The sequence below is a fragment of the Helobdella robusta genome (assembly GCF_000326865.2).
Source record: "Helobdella robusta unplaced genomic scaffold HELROscaffold_15, whole genome shotgun sequence".
Taxonomy (NCBI): domain Eukaryota; kingdom Metazoa; phylum Annelida; class Clitellata; order Rhynchobdellida; family Glossiphoniidae; genus Helobdella; species Helobdella robusta.
The window spans coordinates 561,984-583,616 of record NW_008703839.1 but is presented as its reverse complement, the minus strand read 5'-3'; the positions used below and the strand labels follow the sequence as shown (position 1 = coordinate 583,616).

Sequence of the window (21,633 nt, the reverse complement as noted above, 5' to 3'; positions counted from 1 at the left end):
AACTTTTCTTTCTCTAGTCAACTATATGCTGATGATTCTTACATTTATACTTCTTTTCATCAATCTAATCTCAATAGTGTTTTTCATAATTTATCTCTGTCTTTCTTCAATTATCGCTTGGTTTGACTCTATGTGTCTTAAACTTAATCCTTCTAAGTTTGAATTAATTTGTTTTAATAAATCGAAACACTCTATTACTATTCCTCCTATTATATTACCTGATTATAAAACTCTTGATGTCTCTCATAAGTTTCGTATTCTAGGTTTTATCTTTGATTCTACTATGTCTCTCTCTTCTCAGATTAATAGTGTTGCTAGAAGTTCTTACTTTCATCTACGTAGAATAAAAAAACTTTTACCTTTTCTTGATGATCCTACTCTTCTTCTTCTTGTTACTTCGTTATTCTTATCTAGGATTGATTATTGTAACTCGCTCTACTATGGTCTTCCTGACTCTATACTCTATCCTTTAAGTAAAGCTTTTAACTCTGCTGCTCGTCTAGTTGCTCGTGCCCCTTTCTTTTCTCATATATCTCCATATCTTGTTCTCTTGCACTGGCTACCTATAAAATATAGAATAATTTTTAAAATTTGCACGTTCATGTATAAGTCTCAATCTAAATTATTTCCTAAGTATTTATCAGATATATTAATTGAACCTAAACGCCCCGGTTTACGATCGTCTTCTTCTTCTCGCTTTTTCTTAACTCCTGTTAAACACTCTTTTGCCAAATCTGCGTTTGCTTTTTCTAGTCCTTTTCTCTGGAACTCTCTACCTACTTCTCTGACTACTTCTCCATCACTTGCGAAGTTCAGAGCGGATCTCAAGACCCATCTGTTTTCAAAATTCATTGAAAATCGTTGAACATTGTTGAACCTGTTGAACATCGCGGAAATAGCGCTTTATAAGCCAATTGATTGACTGACTGACTGACTAACTGACTGATTGATTGATTGATTCTCCTGTATGCTACTTTTGTTCTGTTATATTTAAAATTTTGTTGTATCTTTACGCATTTTTGTTCTATCCAGTAGTCCTTATCTGTTTTTAATTTCTTTTTTATTATCTTGTGATCCAGTTTATTTGTTTGCCATCAGCCATTATTAATCTCAACCGTAAAGCATAGCTGCTTTAGACCATCGCTTACTCATTGTTTAAAGCATAGCTGCATCGCTTACTCATTGTTTTTCCTGTCTGTTATATTTAATTCCAAGTACTATTTTAACATTTTCAATTACAAAGTGTTTTAATATAAACCAATGTTCTTCTATTGCAGAGTCTGTAGTTATTTCCTTCAATTTTTTATAGATCAATTTTTCATATCTGTTTTTTTTATCATGGGATTCTCTAATTTTTCTGTGTTTAGATAAAGTTTACCGGAGGCTTTATCTCCTTTTTTTAGTCTTAATTTTAGTTTTGCCATGATTAGTTTATGATCAAATCCAATTTGTGCTGAGCATGTTCGTATATTTTGCTCATTATCATGTAATCTATCAAGTTTTTAGTTTTTCCACTAGATGATCTCCTAATCCATTTCCTTACCTCTTTCTTTTCAAAAAAGGTATTCATTATTGCTAGTCGGTGTGAAGTGCAAAACGAAAGCAATCTTTTGTCTCTTTCATATTTTCCTGTTTCATGCTTTCCAATTGTTCCTTTTCATGTGCTGAAATTTTTTCCCACTTTTGCATTCTAGTTTTCAATTATTATTAATATATCATGTTTTGGTAACTCAATTTACCGATTATAGTACTTTGCTGTGGAATGAGTCCATCTGATTTGTCAATTGGTGGGGCATATATCTGGATTACACTCATTTTACCAAATGTTATTTATAATCTTGCTTTCAAAAGTCTTGATGATATGGCTTGATATGGCTTGATATCCAATTAAAGCTTTTGTTGCCTTTTCCGTTAATATAAGTGCAACTCCCTCTGGTGACTTTTTATCTTCTCTTCCTAAGTTTAGTATTTTATATCTCAAAGTGTCATAAATTCGTCTTTTTCTTTCTTCCTAATTTCACAAAGCTCTACTATGTCCCATGTTTATCTTTCTAATTCATGTATTACAAGATGCACCTCCCGTATAATTTAAAGTTCTTACATTCCAGTTTCAGCATATTCAATATTTCTTTACACTCTATGGTTTACAATCAAAAAATTACAAATATAGCAAAAATAACAATAATTAGGATAACAAATAATATAGCGCAAATCAATCATTCCTGCGGTTATAACATTACCACCACCTTAGCCTGTAAGTCCCTACCATAAGCGTTAAATTTTCTTCTATCTGGTGATTTGGGTCTAACCTATCCAAATTGTCGACCTTAATTTTTGCCCGTTGTTTTGGTCCTGTAGATCATGACCTTGTTCTAATATTTCCAATTACGTGGACGTTTTGCCGAGTATCTTTTGTACCGATTTTTCCAATTCCTTGGGAGTTTCATCTGGCATGTCTTTTTTCTGCGCCGTAGGTTGTACAACAAGGTTTTTGCTCTTAAACCCTGCGTTATTTCTTTTCGGGTCACGCCACATTTTCGTTTTTTTGTCCCTCTAGCCATAGGCAGACGTCGTGGTTTTTTCTTGATTTTGTTGGCACGTAAAGCAAGTGATATCTTTCTATTGAGTTTAAAAGGTGTAGAATGACCAGACGGGTTGCTTAGGTGCATGTTGCAATAATTGTTGTTGACATCTTTTCTGTCTATCAGTGATGCAGTGATGCACATCTTATTCCGATCAGCAATGAAGCCGCCATTGATGTCATTATCCAGGTAGACGAGATACATGTTTTCATTCCACGTGCGTGCTGAAAGGGTTATCTCAAAACGAATCATCGTCTATCCTCAATTCGTGTTTGGTATGAATATTCGCATCAGCATTAGAATCATTGTTAATCTCTAGATTAATGCTCCCCCATGATTAATGTCTTATCCAAATTATCATCAAAGGTTGACTCGTTGGTGAGTTGCATTGAAATCGTTGTTTCTCTTAATTTTAATGCTGTCGTTGTTGCCGATAAAAACAAGCAAATTGTTAGCAGAAAGATTTGACTATTAGTCCCACTGCATATCAAAAGTTTCTTTGTCGTAGCAAACTTTTCCAATATTTTCAAAACCTTAATTTTCGTCTTTGTCACCATCTTCATCATTACGATAACTGCTTTGCTTTCTCTGCTGGAAACATGACTGCAAACCCGACTTGTAAACCATATTTTTAGTCTAGATTTTTAGCATAGATTCAATATTTATTCACATTCTATGGTTTACAATCCAAAGACTACAAATATAGCAAATATAACAGTAATAATAATAATAATATAGAGCAATTCAATCATTCCCGCGGTTATAATAAAATGGAATAATATAAATGGAAACAATTTACACAAATACAAACTAATGAAAAAAACATAGTGAAAAATGGCAAAATGTGAAATATATATAATACTTTCTTAATAAAATATCATATATACTACCTACTATATAACAAATGAATGATTTGTTGTCATAATCCAGAAAATAATATTAAATTGCCATCGTAATGAAGGATAAAAAAGTTAATGAGAAAATAAAATTAATTTATGCAATGTTATAATCCAGAAAACTTTATTAATATTTGTCTTTCTTCTCCCCAAATTCTGCAACTTAATGTTCATTGTGCTTATGTAATGGTTAGGGCTTAAGCTATAATATTGCTTTACAATTAAAACAATTGCATAATTCAAATTACAATATATTCCACCCATCGTTTCCATTATATAAGGACCATAATTCTAAATATTCGTGAACATTTCTATTTTAGCCTTATAGATGAATTCTTCAAACTTCAACGGAATGGCATTGCTTAATTATATTAAATATCATTGTTTTTATATAGATAATTTATCATTGCATTCACAGTTTGATAAAAATAATAATAAGGTCATTTGCTAACCCTAATAACACCAAAAGATGAGTAACAATAAACACCCATATCTTTTGGTGATAGCAGATGACAACTGCGATTTTTATTTATAGTTAGAGTGATGAGGCTATTGTTGCATACCTCACAGTCAATGTTGAAGTACACTTATGACGCCACCCAACCGGTTATATATGCAAAAGAATTTTCTGTCAATGGCTTAACCGATTTTGTCAAGAAATTGTACCTTAAAAATGTAAACACATTTCATACAAATTTTTTTTTTTATACAAACTGAAATAAGTTGCAATAAAAAACTTACTTTTCAATTTTATCAAAAGCCTCACTAGATATATTTCTCTTCACATCAAATTTTTTGAAAATAAATCTGGTAACACAAAATTGTTGATGACATTACCTGAATTATCTGGCAAAAAACCCCATCTTGCCAAATATCCCTTCATTATATATTTGATTGATATGCTGTCGGATTGTTATTCCAGCCATCTGAAATTATCATCATAAAACAAATGCATTCAGCAAGACACAAAAAATAAATTAGATTCAATGCATACCACTTTTGCGGACAACATTAAAAAATAATTCAAAGTGATCCTTAGACAACTTGTACATTAATAAATGTTTTTAATCCTCCAAGCCATTTTCAGCAATTTTTATAATTGAGATAATATTGGTCACAAAACCTGCGAAACATGTTTGTCTTCAAAAGAAGAAGATATCGAAAATATCAAAGATCATAAAATTATTATTGCCTCCTTTCACATGGTATATGTAACGATAATAAGAAATTTTATTTGATAGTAAATTGATATTTACATCTCAAATATATAAATCAATTAACAAAGCAATTTCGATTCTAGGCATAATATACAGAAATTTTCGTAATTTAAACAAATTTTCCTTCTTACAGTTGTACAAGGGTATAATCAGACCAAACTTGGAATATGCAGTGAGTGTTAATCAATCAATCAATCAATCAATCAATCAATCAATCAATCAATCAATCAATCAATCAATCAATCAATCAATCAATCAATCAATCAATCAATCAATCAATCAATCAATCAATCAATCAATCAATCAATCAATCAATCAATCAATCAATCAATCAATCAATCAATCAATCAATCAATCAATCAATCAATCAATCAACCAATCAACCAACCAACCAACCAACCAACCAACCAACCAACCAACCAACCAACCAACCAACCAATCAATCAATCAATCAATCAGCTTATAAAGCGCTATTTTCGTGATGTTCAACAGCGCTCCTCAATGAATTTTGAAAACAGATGGGTCTTGAGATCCGCTCTGAACTTCGCAAGTGATGGAGAAGTAGTCAGAGAAGTAGGTAGAGAGTTCCAGAGAAAAGGACTAGAAAAAGCAAACGCAGATTTGGCAAAAGAGTGTTTAACAGGAGTTAAGAAAAAGCGAGAAGAAGAAGACGATCGTAAACCGGGGCGTTTAGGTTCAATTAATATATCTGATAAATACTTAGGAAATAATTTAGATTGAGACTTATACATGAACGTGCAAATTTAAAAATTATTCTATATTTTATAGGTAGCCAGTGCAGAGAACAAGATATGGAGATATATGAGAAAAGAAAGGGGCACGAGCAACTAGACGAGCAGCAGAGTTAAAAGCTTTACTTAAAGGATAGAGTATAGAGTCAGGAAGACCATAGTAGAGCAAGTTACAATAATCAATCCTAGATAAGAATAACGAAGTAACAAGAAGAAGAAGAAAAGTAGGATCATCAAGAAAAGGTAAAAGTTTTTTTATTCTACGTAGATGAAAGTAAGAGCTTCTAGCAACACTATTAATCTGAGAAGAGAGAGACATAGTAGAATCAAAGATAAAACCTAGACTACGAAACTTATGAGAGACATCAAGAGTTTTAGAATCAGGTAAGATAATAGGAGGAATAGTAATAGAGTGTTTAGATTTATTAAAACAAATTAATTCAAACTTAGAAGGATTAAGTTTAAGACACATAGAGTCAGACCAAGCAATAATTGAAGAAAGACATAGAGATAAATTATGAAGAACACTATTGAGATTAGATGGAGGAAAAGAAGTATAAATGTAAGAATCATCAGCATATAGTTGACTAGAGAAAGAAAAGTTATTAATAATACGAGGTAGTTCAGAAGTATAGAGTATAAATAAAAGAGGGCCAAGGATAGAACCGTGAGGTACCCCGAATAGAGGAGTTAGAAGTAGAATTATTGAAAACAACAGATGAAAAACGATTACAGAAATAAGAAGAAAACCAAGATAGACAAGAATCAGTAATATTAAAAGAATGATGCAGCAGTCTCAAGAGAATAGTATGGTCAACAGTATCAAAAGCCGAGGAAAAGTCAAGAGCAAGAAGAAGAGTAAGATTACTATTGTCACTAGAGAGAAGGATATCATTGTGTATTTTGAGTAAAGAAGTTTCAGTACTGTGAGCAGGTCTGAAACCAGATTGAGATACAAGTAGCAAGGAGTTAAAGTCTAAATAGGATGACAGTTCATTAAAAACTACTTTTTCTATTATTTTAGAGATGAAAGTTAAATTAGTTACAGGTCTATAATTAGATAAAGAGGTGGGATCTAAGGATGAGTTTTTAAGAATAGGAATAACAATAGAATTCTTATAAGAAGTAGAAAATTTAGAGGTGGAAAGAGATAAATTAACTAGTTTGAGAATGATTGGATAAAATATTGAAGAAAATTCTTTAAGTAAATTAGAAGGAAGTAGAACTAGAGAACAGGTTGTAGACGACATAGAATTAATAATTTTAGTTAGTTCTAAAAGATTTATTGGAGTAAATACAGAAAAAGATTCAGTAGTAAGTAGTAAGTTTAGTAAAGTTATGAGAAGAAAAATTAGAATTAGATGTTCTTAAAGAAGTAATTTTATTTACAAAAAAGTCATGAAACTGTTGAGCGGAAAAAGATGAGAGAGAGGATTTTTTATGTAGAAGTTTAAATCTCGCATCAAGTTACAATTTGTCCCCAGTCATCACAATTCCAACAAGAACCAGCATCAACAAGCAATCAGTAATAGATAACATTTTTGTGAGTCGCCTAAAACCATTAAAACTAAGTGGCGTAATATTGTGCGACCATTTTCCGATCTTCGCATTATTCGAAGAGGCGGATAAAAGCAATAGTGTAAATAGTTCAACAAAAATGCACAAATTTAATGAGTGCTTGCAATCTTCAGACTGGTGTCAAGTATTTGAATGTTTTGATGCAGATATGGGCTTCGAGCTATTCATCAACAAATTTCGAACATGTTTTTATAATATCTGCTTTATAAATTCACAAAATAAGAAAAAGAAACTGGCGAAAACAAAACCATGGTTCACTGGAGAAATTAAAAAATTACTAAAGAAAAAAAAATTGCTATTCAAAACTTATTTGAAAAATCTATCTCCAGAAAAATTATTCAAGTATAAAACGTCAAGTCAGTTTTGTACAAAATTAAAAAGCAAATTGAAGCGCAAATATTACATGGATCAAATCGAGCAAAATAATAATAATAGTAAAAAAACGTTGTCAATAATAAAGGAAATTTCAAAAATATCTACCAATCATAAAACTAAATCTCAGTTAACTTCAAACGAACAGATTATTGAAAACCCTGCAAATTTTTTGAATGAATATTTTGTCAACATAGTTCCAAATTTGCTCAATTCATTTCAAACAGACAAACAATGGAAAACTTTTCTCCGCACGAAACATCAAATTCATTTTTTTTGTCTCCATGCATCTGCAGGTGAGATAATTTCCACAACCAAATTGCTGATACCAAAGTCGTCTAGCGGTTGGGATGATGTTCCAACAAAAATTTTAACATCAACAATTCACTCCACCGCCCAGGTCCTTGAACACATCATCAACCTTTCCTTCACAACCGGTGTTTTTCCAAAGTGCCTCAAAATATCCAAAATCATACCAATACAGAAAGTTACTGGTAATAATGACGTTTCTAACTTCCGACCAAATTCACTTGTACCGGCATTCTCAAAAGTAGTTGAAAAAATTATGCACAGGAGAATAATTTCGTTTTTACAAAAAAATAACATCATTTCAAATTACCAGCTTGGGTTTCGAGAGAAACATTCAGCAGAACTGGCCATCATCGAACTGATAAGAAAAAGTGGTACTCTAGCGGAGAAAAAACATTTCATTGTAGGAACATTTAAGTTTAAGACACATAGAGTCAGACCAAGCAATAATTGAAGAAAGACATAGAGATAAATTATGAAGAACACTATTGAGATTAGATGGAGGAAAAGAAGTATAAATGTAAGAATCATCAGCATATAGTTGACTAGAGAAAGAAAAGTTATTAATAATACGAGGTGGTTCAGTAGTGTAGAGTATAAATTATAAATAGAAGAGGGCCAAGGATAGAACCATGAGGTACCATGAGGTAGCAAGGAGTTAAAGTTTAAATAGGATGACAGTTCATTAAAAACTACTTTTTCTATTATTTTAGAGATTTTAGAGATGAGAGTAATATTAGTTAGCCTTACAGTGTCAAAAGCTTTAGAAATATCAATAAAGACACCTATACTCAACAATTTAGTGTCAATATTTTCCAAAACATTTTGACACCGATCCAAGATGGCAAGCTTTTTAGAGCTATTTTTTCGAAAACCATTTTAACTGCAATTAATAGTGCAGTTTTTATCAAATAAATTAAGAAAATTAGTCGAGCGATGGAGAACTAATTTTTTTAATTATTTTTGAGTATGTAGAAACTATAGAGGTAGGACGATAATTGAAAAAATCATCACGTGGGCCACTTTTAAAGAAAGAAAAAACCTTAGACGTCTTTAAGCAGTTAGGAAAAACACCTTGTTGAAAGGACAAGTTTATACAATATGTTAGAAGTTTAATTATATTTAGAATAATCTGCTTTACAATTGCAATAAATGAATAGTCATCTGTCAGAGATGAAGAATTATTTAAAGTTTTTACCAGTTTATAAATTTGTATTATTTTGTTCTTTTAAATCTAAATGCTCTATTACTATTCCTTCTATTATCTTACCTGATTATATGACCCTTAATGTTTCTCACAAGTTTTGTAGTGTAGGCTTTATCTTTGATTCTAGCATGTCTTTTTTTAGAGTAATAGTTTTGGCAAAAGTTCTTACATTCATCTACGTTGAATAAAACAACTTTTGTCTTTTCTTGACAATCCTACTCTTCTCCTTCTTGTTACTTCTTTAGTTTTATCTAAGATTGATTATTGTAACTCGCTCTACTATAGTCTTCCTGATTCTACACTCTATCCTTTAAGTAAAGTTATTAACTCCGCTGCTTTCTAGTTGCTCGTGTCTCTTTTTTTTCTCTCGAATATTTCCATATCTTGTTCTCTTGCACTGGTTACCTATAAAATATAAAATAATTTTTCAAATTTGCACATTAATTTATAAGTCTCAATCTAATTTATTTCCTAAGTATTAATATTTATCAGATATATTAATTAAACCTAAACGCCATCGTCTTCTTGTTCTCACTTTTTCTTAATTCGTGTTAAACACTTTCGCTAAATCTGCATTTGCTTTTTCTGACCCTTTTCTCTGGAACCGTCTACCTTCTTCTCTGACTACTTCTCCATCACTTACGAAGTTCAGAGCGGATCTCAAGATCCATCTGTTTGCAAAATTCGTTGAGAAGCGTTGTTGAACATTGCTGAAAGAGCGCATTATAAACTAAGTGATTGATTGGTTGGTTAAGTGATTGATTGATTGGTTGGTTGATTGATTGCCATATTGCCATCAAGTGCCTCAATGACGGAAAACATAGGATTTACCATTTGATTGGAATATACGTTCAAGGATGATACCACCTTCGAAGACTTCTAGCCAGACTGAAATTTTGCTATTTTTATTATATCTTAAAATAAATTTAAAAATAAATTAATTTTAGTCTGAAATTAATTAATTATAATCTAAATTAAAGTAAATAATTTAAATTTTTATGATTTTATTTAAATTTATCCGTATTCCGAAAACAAACGTTGTGTCCTATTCTTATGAACTTACATAAATTTATATGAATCGTATTATCTAGGCATTGCCTAAAAAATTCTTTGGTCTCCGAGCGTGTTTCTTTTATTTCTGTGAATTGGCGTTTTGTGCCCTTGTTACGAAGCGGCTCTATTTTTTCTGAACAATCGTAATGGCGGAGTATGATCTTACGAACCATATGGCTCCATATTTGGATCGTCACATGGTTTTACCTTTAATGGAGTTTTTGTCTGGAAAAGAAGTTAGTATATTTTGTTTATAGGCGTTAACAAACAAGATAAAAGCTAACCCTGATGATCCTTGTCTTAGTCACTAATTTAAAATCACTGCTGGTTCCAGTATGCTGTCCACTGAGAACGTTATTTGCGTATCCTGATAATTGTAATATATATTTTAGAAATAGATTTAGTTCTGCGCATTGTGGCAAAATCAAGTGTTTTTCCATGTATTTATAATTTTTATTAATTATCCTTAGTTGCTTGTTTAATATTAATTTAATTAAAATTAAATTAAAGAGACAACAAGAGATATATAATTTAATTTTGTTTACATTTTCAAAGATTAAAAATATAATTGAAACATCATGATTATAATAAATAAATATTAAATTTAAAACAGTAACAATTGTAATAATAAGCAATTGATAAAAATTAAAAAAGTCCAAAAATTGGAAAAAACGCTTAATTGTTTGAAAAATACTGAAAAGTGGATGAAAAGTTTAGATATAAAATTAATTACACAGTTTGGTCATTTTATCAAATAATATTGACGGGAGATGGTATTTCATATGGCCTGTGCTATGAGGCATGCGGATTCGCACAGCGAACACGCTGCTGAGATGCTATAAGGTGTGCGAATTCGAGGTAAACTCGGAGTGAACAAACAAACATAATGTATGTTAAAATAAAATGACTCTGCAGATTTAAAATTAACTAGCGCTTATTTATTTATTTGATTTAAAATTTTTCTGTAATAAAAAAATCCTTATGAGTTGTATTATTCAATTATAATTATTTAATTTATGATTTATATTTATTATTACAATTTAAAAATTGTTTCTTTAAAAATAAACAAAACCTCACGAATATTCTACTTATTAATTAATAGTTATAAAACTATAAAACGTAAATATAAATTTTATTTTTAATGATTTATATTTATATTTATTAATATGATTTAAAAATTGTTTCTATAATAAAAAAAAAACAGTCTTAGTTTTTTTGTTTTTTTTTTTTGGTGTGCGCCACGGTTCAAACGAGCCTCTGTATTTTTAAAATGGTTTTTCCGTCTGTTGCTGGCGCACCATTGTGTAAAATGATTGAAAATTTTGTTAAAAAAGAGGAGGCCGTAACATGGGCTATGCGACATGGCCTTCTAACAAGCCAAATAACGTGTCAATGTGGATCGCCTATGGTATTATGAAATTGTCACGTTTCTTAGGATGGCTTTTTGTGGCGGTGTTCGAACTGGAGATGTTAAAATACAAAGAGTATTCGCCATGGAAGCTTTTGTAACAAAAGCAGAATCCCTCTGATGAAATGTTTATTAGTTAGTAGGAAATATTTTTTTTTTCATTTTTTATAATTGAATATACATATGAATAAATAAATCGGCATAACTTACCGATACATTAATAAATGATTAATAATTAAATTAAAAATGTAATGGACATAAAAAATTTTAAAGGGCATGAATTTTATTTTACAGTTTTGTACTACTGCGGCTGCCCAAATGACAGGGTTAGACAAAACCAAAACAATACCAGACTTGTTCAATTTGCACCGGGATCTCTGCACTAATTGGGTTAGAGATAATCCAATCAAAATTGGTGGTCTTGGTCATATTGTCCTGATTGACGAAACTTGCATCACAAGGGCCTAAAGGAGTAGAAATGGGTTTTTGGTGGAATTGATTCTGTAACCAAAGAGGCTTTTTTAGTGGAAGTTAATAAAAGGGATGCAACCACGTTGTTACCTATTTTTAGAGACCATGTACTACCTGCTATAGTTTATTTCAAGTATTTAAGTAATTTCACTTATAAATAGAAATTCAGGTTAACTATTATTTTTTATTCATAATAGTTAACATTAATATTTACTTTATTCACAGGTACAACCATTTGGTCTGATCAGTGGGCAGCGTATAACAACATCACGGCAGCTACTGGTCTGGCACACCAAACTGTTAACCACTACATAAGCTTTGTGGCCCCTAATGGGGTCCTCACTAACGGAGTTGAAAACCTTTGGCGGTGTGCCAAACATGTAATGACCACATGTCATCATATCTTGATGAATTTTTGTGGCAACACAGTGTCAGGAATTGTGACGATCGGTTCCAGAAAGCTTTAGAGCTTATCCATACATACTATCCTATGTAAATACTGTTTAAGTTTAACAATATTTTTTTTTACATCATTTAAATACTTTAATTTTTTTTTCAAGAATACTTTAGTTTTGTACATCATGTTAATACTTTAATTTTAATAATCAATCAATCTTCGTTTTGCGTCCAGAGACCCAGTTCCCGAGGTAGGACGTTGTTTTCTTTGACATCAACTTTTTGTGCCAAATTAGACGATCAGTTGTATCCATTTCACTTAAATTTGGGGCTTTTATGTCTTGCTCGATTGTTTGCGACCAGGACTTTTTTGGACGGCCTTTGGGACGTGTGCCAGGTACTTCAACATCTGCAAGAGAAGTTATTGCAATGTTTCCACTTCGTTTGACATGACCAAACCACCACCGCAGACGGTGTTGCCGGCATTCGTCCTTTATATCATCTAAACCAGCACGACGCAGGATTTTGGTAGATTTGATGTGGTCTTTCAGACTAATTCGATGCATCTATTGGAACATTTTCATATCGGTTAGTTGAAGTTGTTGTTCCAGTTTGGTTGTCATTGGCCATGTTTCTGCACCATATAACAACACCGGACGTATCACAGATTTATAAAGTCTTGATAGTAGTGGCTGTGGAATGTCACGCCGCATCAATATAGAAGCAAGAAGATGCCATTTATTCCAGGCTGCTTCGAACGGCAGCTTCAGCTGTTCCAATCTAATTCAGAACATCTCCTAGATATTGAAACGATGCGACTTTCCCTACCTTAATGGCTTCAAAAACAGTGCAATTTGTTTAATTTTAATAAAATCAAATAAATTCATATAAAATCAAAAACATTAGCATCTTGTTTTTGTGTGAATTTTAATTATTTGTCGAAATCGTGAGTATTTAATGTTCATGAGTCAACTGTTTTAATTTAAATTAAAAGCATTTATTATTATCAAAACAGAAATTTACTCATATTTTAACATTTTTTTTATTTAATGTTCAACATGAAACTATTTGACAAGTAATGATCTAAAAAACTTACCTAAGAATTAACTTGTATTAAATTATTTCCAATTTGATATAAATAAATAAGCGCTAGATAAATAAAAAAAAATCAAAAAAATTAATTAAAAGTACATTATGTTTGTAAACTAGGGCGATACCATTTAGGAGTGCGGATCTCCGATTTTACCCGAATTCGCACGGTGAACACGGGCTGGTTAATACGACGTATGAAATTATTAATCGTGAGAAACCCGCATGTCAAATTTGACGTTGACATGCTATAAGGCGAATACGACGCTTAGACGGTGTAAAGCGTGAGAATCACACGACAAATCTTATGTTGAGATGAAAATAGAAATTAACCCGCACGCCGAATTTGACGTTGAGATGCTATAAGGCATGCGAAATACGAGCGGGCAAATACGACGTTTACAGTGAAAATCGTGAGAATCGCACAACTTCAACGTTGAGATGGCCGAAGTCTGTACAACAAAGTTGGGATATTTTGACGATACAGGACGCAGTCAAAGTGCGAAATTTGACGTTTATTAAGACAATATAAAGCATTTTTGTTATAGAATGACTATTTTAAAATGTATTACATCAAGTGTCATATAGTACCACACACAGACAAACGCACTTAATTACACAGTAATGCAATATGTACATTGTTTATGTGTTAAGACGAAACAATTACGTTAAGACCCATGTTATTGTTATATCAACACTGTTGACAAAACCATGGCCCATTCTCGTCAACTAAGATTTCATTTGTAACACCAGGCAACCCAAGAGCGGCCATCAGCCCCTCTTCTTGGGTTCCAATGAACCTGGCATTATGAAATATAATCTCAAATGCTTAACACTTTATAAATCTTCAGTCAGGTCAAAAATAGAGTATGCGGCGTTTGTATGATCTTTTTGGTAATTGGAGGTTATGGAAAACATTGAACGTGTTCAGAAGAAGCCTACTAATAATATGGTTAAGGATTGCTGTGGACTGAACTACGAACAGCAATTGAGATTTTTCTCTACCTACACTTAGGTACAGACGTCTCAGGGGTAATCTCATTTTGGTTTATAATAACTAGAAATTTGGATCATTCAGTCCGCTATCCATTACTATAGAGACCTAACAAAGAATGAACAAAATGGCATCCATTTAAGTTGTCTACGAGAATATGTAATATTGTAATAATATAAAAATGGGATAATAATTTCGAATTTATTGGTATGACCACGACTATATGATAGCCATTGAAATGTTTGACTCAGCGCGCATTTGAACCACTGAGCCATCTCGCTGGCCAACATGCGACAACTTACGATTTGATATCTCTACAATCCTCTATGGTTTACAATCCAAAGATTACAAGTATAGCAAAGATAAAAATAATTAGGATAATAATATAGCACAATTTGATCATTCCGGCGATTATAACAATATTTACCCAAAAAATCAATGAAACAAACAGTAAATGTAGATAACAATTTAATGGGAATGTAAATTAGAGAAGGAGTTGTGAAATAAAAAGTCACAAATGCAACAAGATTTGCTTATGCCAGGGGTGAGCAAACTACGGCCCGCCAAGCCATTTTATATGGCCCGCGAACCTAAAAGGTCATCAGCCGCCAATGTTGCTCCCCTGATCAACATTTCAACAATTTAGAAAAATTCAACCCCCACCCGGTCAACGTTCGAAAAATTTTCTATTTGTATATATATGCGGCCCTTCAAAGGTAAAATAGTTTTCAATGTTGCCCTCACAGAAAAAAAATTGTCCACCTTTAGCTTATACAGTTACTTTTCTGTAAGCGTCCATTATAATGGATGCTATTGAAAAATATATTTAAAAGTGAAAAATAATATATTGAATCTTTTAAATTAACTTATTTTTGCTTTAGATATACGACATAAATACATTGCTGAGGGTGAAAATTGATTTATTGGAGTCAACAAAGATGGTTGATTATTCAACTGATGTCTACAAACTGCTTCACCCAAATGCCCAAGAGCCTCCTCAAGGTAATCTAGTTGTTCAAGCATTTTGCTAAATTTGAAAAAAGCTAATAATTTTAAGTAATCAAATTATAAGAAGGTGATAGTTGTAAACGAGTTAGTGCATGCACAATGTTTTGCTTTGTATGCTGGCTTATCTTTATTTTACATTGTTATTTTGAAACACAAATTTGTCTAAAAAGAAATTTAATGATATAAGATAATATCAAAAATGATGATAAAATAACTATATGTTAATAATGTTATTCATTAAATGATGATAAAATAACTATATGTTAATAAGACCTCCGATTGACTGTATGTTAATGAGATTTAAATTTTGCACTAGGTACTCAATGAACTTATTAAAATAAATAGGGACAGCATATAAATAAAGTTAATGTTGTTGATTCTGACCCCACATTAACAATTTGAGTTTTTTTTGGGTAAATAAGAGTGGAATTATTTTAGAGCAGATTTGTTGATATTGTAGGAAACTGAGAGTTGTTCTGAGCAGAGTATTATGATCAACAGTGTCAAATGCTGCGCTAACATCAAGTAGGGCAAGCTGACCTACGTTCCTTTGTCGATAGCCCTACAGATGTCTGAAATTATCTTTAATAATGCAGGGTTTTGTCCTCCTCATGTTGAATGAGGAGGACAAAACCCTGATCAAAGTTACAGAAGAAACGTGTTAGCATTCTATTTCAAACATCTGATAAGCTGACTAGCAACTAGCTGAATGAACATTGTGTGATATCCAATGCTTTTTCAATAAAGGTGATACAACTGCCACCTTTTAAGATTATGGCATGAATGACGATACAATGCATCTGTTGATCATGGCTTGGAGAAGTGGTGGCAGTGTATCCAATAACTTTTAAACGATGAACATTGAAACTGGATCTAAGTTATACGATTGTGCAGGTGATGACTGATTTACGTTTTTTATTTCACCCATTGTGATGGGTTCAAAACAGTCAAGACGATAAATCACCAGCATGTTAAAATCCATGGGCCCATATTGTACAAGCAGTCAAGACACAAGATTTGTTATTTTTTAATAAGTGATGAGACAACACTTCACAGCTTTTTTTAACTTTTTTTTGATTCAGTCAACATTTGTAACTAACTACGTTCTTTTTTCCATAAAAAACATATGTTCATCTTTGTTTGCCAAATCAAATGCTGATAGTTGAGAAAACTTTTATTTTATATAAATGTGCTTATTTTTTGCAACTTTTCTAACTTTTTGAACCATTTTTTTTTCAAATTTTTTAGCTATGGTTGATAAAAGGCAAGATGTACTTTCACAAATGAAGGAATTAGAGGCAGAAACAGAGCCGTTGATAAATATATTGGGCAACGATGAAACGGCTGCGAATATTCAAAATACCAGGTTAATTGATTTTTTTGAAAATAAATCTTTTAGAAATTAATGCAGAATATGCTACATTTTTTGAATATTTGTTTCCAACCTAATTTTTCACACTCGCAAGTCATTACGTCCTTCATTTTCCACCTGCATTGCTTTTACCTATAATAATGTTTTATACTTCACACTTCTATAAACTACGGAAAGGCTTTTTCAGTTTAAATTGAAATTGGTTTTTATTTTATACAATGTTTGAAATGGTGTAGAAAACTACAATTATTATTTTTTTTAATTTAAGAAAAAATTTAAAACACCACATTTAACATAATAAGCTTTCATTATACTCAATTCGTTTGGTATAGCTGCAATATTTATCCAACAACATGCAGTCAAATTCGAAAAATTCCAAATTTGAAATAGCAATGTTTTTGAAGCAATTAAGGTAGAGAAAGCCACATTGTTTCAATATCTAGAGGATGTTCCGGATTGTACTGGAACAGCTGTACGAGCACGCATACGTGCAGCCTGGAATAAATGGCATCTCCTTGCTTCTATATTGATGCGGCGTGACATCTAACTACCACTATGATCAAGACTTTATAAATCTGTGGTTCGTCCGGTGTTGTTGTATGGTGCAGAAACATGGCAAATGACAGTCAAACTGGGACAAAAACTGATATGAAAATTCTCCGATGGATGCAACGAATTAGTCTGAAGGACCACATCAACAACAACACGTTTAGATGACATTTTTCCCGAGATCGGGAGTTGCCGTTTGGCTACCTATGATGAAACCTAAATACCCCTCGACGCCATTCTTATCTGTCACTCGCTTCAGTATCACGCAACCCCGCTTTTACTCTGTCCTTCTCCACCTGCTCTCTCCATCCCAATCGCGGACGACCCCTTCCTATCATTCCTTCAACCTCGAACTCCAACGCTCGCCTAATCCCGACCCTTTCATCCCTTCTCAACACATGTCCATACCACCGCAATCTCCTTATCAATGTCACAATGTCCTGATTCAGTCCCATCATCGACATCAGCTCTGTACTACTCCTCATATCCTTCACTTTAACCCCAGAATTTATCCTCACCATAGCTCTTTCAGCCCTCTGCAGTACATTTTCCTCCTCTCTCCTCAACACCCAAGTTTCACTACCATATACCATCGCTGCTCTCACATATGCTTTATATACCCTCCCTTTCATCTTCACTGACCATTTCTTTCCACACAATACCCCACCAAGTTCCCTAAATTTCATCCATTTCACACGAACTCTAGCCGTAACAGCGCTCAAACATCCTCCATCTGCGTTCAGCTTAACCCCTAAATAAACAAAGCTTTCCACTCTTTCAATACCACCACTCAATCCTGTCCTTGCGTCCGTCCTATTAATCACACCGTGAACACATTTCTTACATTTGAACGTGCCTTCCACCTTTTTCAGTGCCTCCCTCACACCACTACATCTCTTATGCACCCACTTTTGACATCCTATACACAATACCAAGTTAGCCTTCACTCTCCTGTCACATACCCCACAGGGGTCTATTTTACTTATCACTCGCTCCCCACCTTCCCCATTCACCATTACCTTCGTCTTACCAATATTAACTTTTAACCCTTTCTTTTCGATAACACTTTTCCATCTGTCAAATTTTAACTGCAATTCTTCCATGCTATCAGCCATCAAGACTAAATCATCTGCATGCAAAATCTCAAATAATTCTTCCATGCTATCAGCCATCAAGACTAAATCATCTGCATGCAAAATCTCAAATAACAACCCCTCCGTTATGTTTCCACACACAACATCCATCACAATTGCAAACAAAACGGTGATAACACTGATCCTTGATGAACTCCTACCTTAACACTAAGGTAGGAGTGCATCAAGGATCAGTGAAAGACCATACTATACTGAAGGACCACATCAATTCAGTGATGATGACTTTGTTATCATTGACAATAATAATAACGATGGTGATAACGATAAAGCCATACTATTCTGAAGGACCACATCAAATCTACCGAAATCCTACGTCGTGCTGGTTTTGATGATATAAAGGACGAATGCCGGCAACACCGCCTGCGGTGGTTTAGTCTTGTCAAACGAAGTGGAAACAGTGCCATAACTTCTCTTGCTGATGTTGAAGTACCTGGCACACGTCCCAAAGGCCGTCCAAAAAAGTCCTGGTCGCAAACAATCGAGCAAGACATGAAAGCTCTAAATTTAAATGAAATGTTTACAACTGATCGTCTAATTTGGCAAAGAAAACAACGTCCTACCTCGGGGAACTGGGTCTCTGGACGCTAAACGAAGATTGATTTATTGATAGCTTCAATATTTAGTAAAAAAATTGAGTTTAAAAAAAATTACATCTTTCATTATTCATTGGGCTTGTCATGGTCTTATTTGTTTTTTCTCCGACAATAAGAGTGTTATAATGTAGCCAGTAGTATAAAATTTATGAAAAAACTTGGAGTTCAAAAGTTTATTAAGATTGCTAAAACTTGATCACAAATAGGAATCAAATTAAATAGTTGTTGCCAAAGGACATAAAGGCACTGAACCTGAAATCAGAACTGGCCCACAATTGAGATGATCGAAAAACACGGTTAAATGTGGGTGTTCATGCGACAAGACCAACTCAGGGTTTTCCTCAAATATTGCCACTAGATTTAAAAAATTTCAGCTACTCATGCTTCCAAAAAACGTTTGTAAAATCATCATTTATACAACAATCTGAAGTTTATTTAAAAAATGCATTCAGGAAAAAATGTGCAAAAAAGCATTAATAATAATAATTATGGTGCATGATTGATACGTGAAAAGAAGCATTTAAACCTGCCAGGCTATAAAAGCTGACAAGATTTTGATGAAACAGTACGGCATAGTTTTCAACTCTTAACGACGCGTATTTTTTTATATAATTCAGTATTAGTATTAATATTAGTATAATTTTATATTTGTCTCAATTTAATACACATTTTTTTGTTACCACTGAAATTAAACATAAAAATCTGATTCAATATCGTAGCAAGACAAGACAGCTATTATTTCGTGTTTTCAGCCATAAGATGTATATAACAGAGTGTCGAAGTCGGAGATTTTGGTCGGAGTCGAAATTTTTTGAGGGCCCGGAGTTGAATTTTTTGAGGGCCCTGAGTTGGATTTTTTTAGTGGTCGGAGTCAGATTAGGAGTCGGATTTTTTCATCCGACTCCGGAAAATGTTGTTAGTTTAAAAAATTTTTTTGAATTTTTTAAAAAAATGATTATATGTATAGCAATAGGTAAATGTTTAATAATGTCAATAAAATCACGTAATTTTTTACAGTTTTAAAACATAAAAATATATTAATATTACTAAAAAAACAATTACATTGACTGATTGTATGAGTTTTTTTTATGTATTTTCTTTTCAGTAGTAATGAAATAGTGAAAATGTGATCAAAAAGTTGAAAATTTTTTTCAGTACGTTTAAAACAGTAATTTTACTTAGAAAAACAATTACATTGAGTATTTTCCATTTACCAGTGATAATAATTGATGCAAAAGTTAAAAATTTTTCTGGGAGTCGGGAGTCAGAAATTTTTCTGCGGAGTCATAATTTTTTGAGGGGCCGTAGTCGTGAGTCGGATTATTTTTAAGGGCCAGAGCCGGAGTCAGATATTTTTCATCTGACTCCGACACTGTATCCGGATTAATGATTAATCACTATACATGTATTCATAATTATATTAACGTTCTAAATTGTTTCTAAATAATTCGAAATTTTCTTTAGTTATATCGTAAAGTTCATTAATTCATTTTTTTGTTGTGGGAGCTAATTTTACTCGCTTTGCTTATTATTGCTTCTAGTCTTCTATGATTGATATATAAATTAGGTGAATGGATGTTGGTTGATCATTAAATTCCATTCAATTTATTTCAACCAATCCAAAAAAGGAAATGATTCGGAAACCTAGAAAGAAAACCAATTCTTGTCTACTAGGCCACCGTCTGTCATAATTATATAGAATGAGCAGCAAATTAATACATATAGATAACAGAATCAATTAGCAATCACGAATAAATAAAGAACAAAAATCAAGTTATTACAAGGTATTAATTTTTAAAAAGGAAATCATTTACGAAATAAATTAACATACTATACCTTGGTGACTTATGTGTGTTGAATTATTATGAAAAATAACTATAACTGAAATATTGTTAAATTACAAGAAATACAGATGAAACAACTCACCTATTTTTGATGATATCTTTTATTAAACAAATAATTGTTATTTAAGTAAGAAATTTATATTAAAACAAACAATTTACAAAGATAATGTAATGTTCAACGTGGTGTAATGTATATATATATATATATATATATATATATATATATATATATATATATATATATATATATATTTATAATATTATTATTATACGTAGAGTTTATATTGCGCCGATTCAAGTTCTCATGAACTTGAGTTCTCTAATCCCACAAGTGCGCTTTTATTCTCTTTCTAAAGACAGTCTCTTCAATTTCATTGGTCTTCAAATCTGTTGGTAAACTATTCCAAATCTTTGGACCGTACATCGCAAAACTTCTTGAAGCCGTCGATGACTTAGCCTACGGTATCTGAAGATTATTGTTTTTGGAAGACCTTAGGACTCTACCCTCTTCGGTTTCCTGTGTTTTTTGACACAAATCAATCAAGTATTTCGGAGCTGCACCTCTAATACATCGCTTTACCATCACCAAAACTTTGAATACGATTCTGCTTTCAATTGGTAGCCAATGTAACTCACGAAAAATTGGTTACATGATCGTATTTTCTCCCTCGAACAATATGCTTTGCTGCACGGTTTTGTACTGACTTTAGTCCATATATTGTTGACTTTTGCAACAGTTTGCTGAGCAGATGCCAGAAGTCAACAATATATGGACTTCTGGCATCTGCT

The 21,633-nt window shown here is 32.4% G+C and overlaps 2 protein-coding genes across 2 annotated transcripts in view; one reads left to right on the top strand and one right to left on the bottom strand.

Annotated features, from left to right (window-relative positions):
* Window positions 1-1,310: 1,310 nt before the first annotated feature.
* Window positions 1,311-2,786, bottom strand: HELRODRAFT_169177 (hypothetical protein; the record flags this gene model as incomplete). The annotated part of the gene is made up of 2 exons (XM_009015044.1): window positions 1,311-1,453; window positions 2,390-2,786. 2 exons carry the CDS (start codon window positions 2,784-2,786, stop codon window positions 1,311-1,313), a joined length of 540 nt encoding a protein of 179 aa, XP_009013292.1.
* A 7,326-nt stretch (window positions 2,787-10,112) lies between these two features.
* The window catches only part of HELRODRAFT_74899 (hypothetical protein), a gene marked incomplete at both ends in the record, with an annotated part of 31,488 nt that continues 19,967 nt past the window's right edge, over window positions 10,113-21,633 (top strand). Inside the window, 3 exons of the mRNA XM_009015043.1 lie at window positions 10,113-10,202; window positions 15,206-15,326; window positions 16,581-16,698. Of these exons, the coding sequence (XP_009013291.1) occupies window positions 10,113-10,202; window positions 15,206-15,326; window positions 16,581-16,698 (329 nt within the window). The remainder of the gene's footprint in view (window positions 10,203-15,205; window positions 15,327-16,580; window positions 16,699-21,633) is intronic.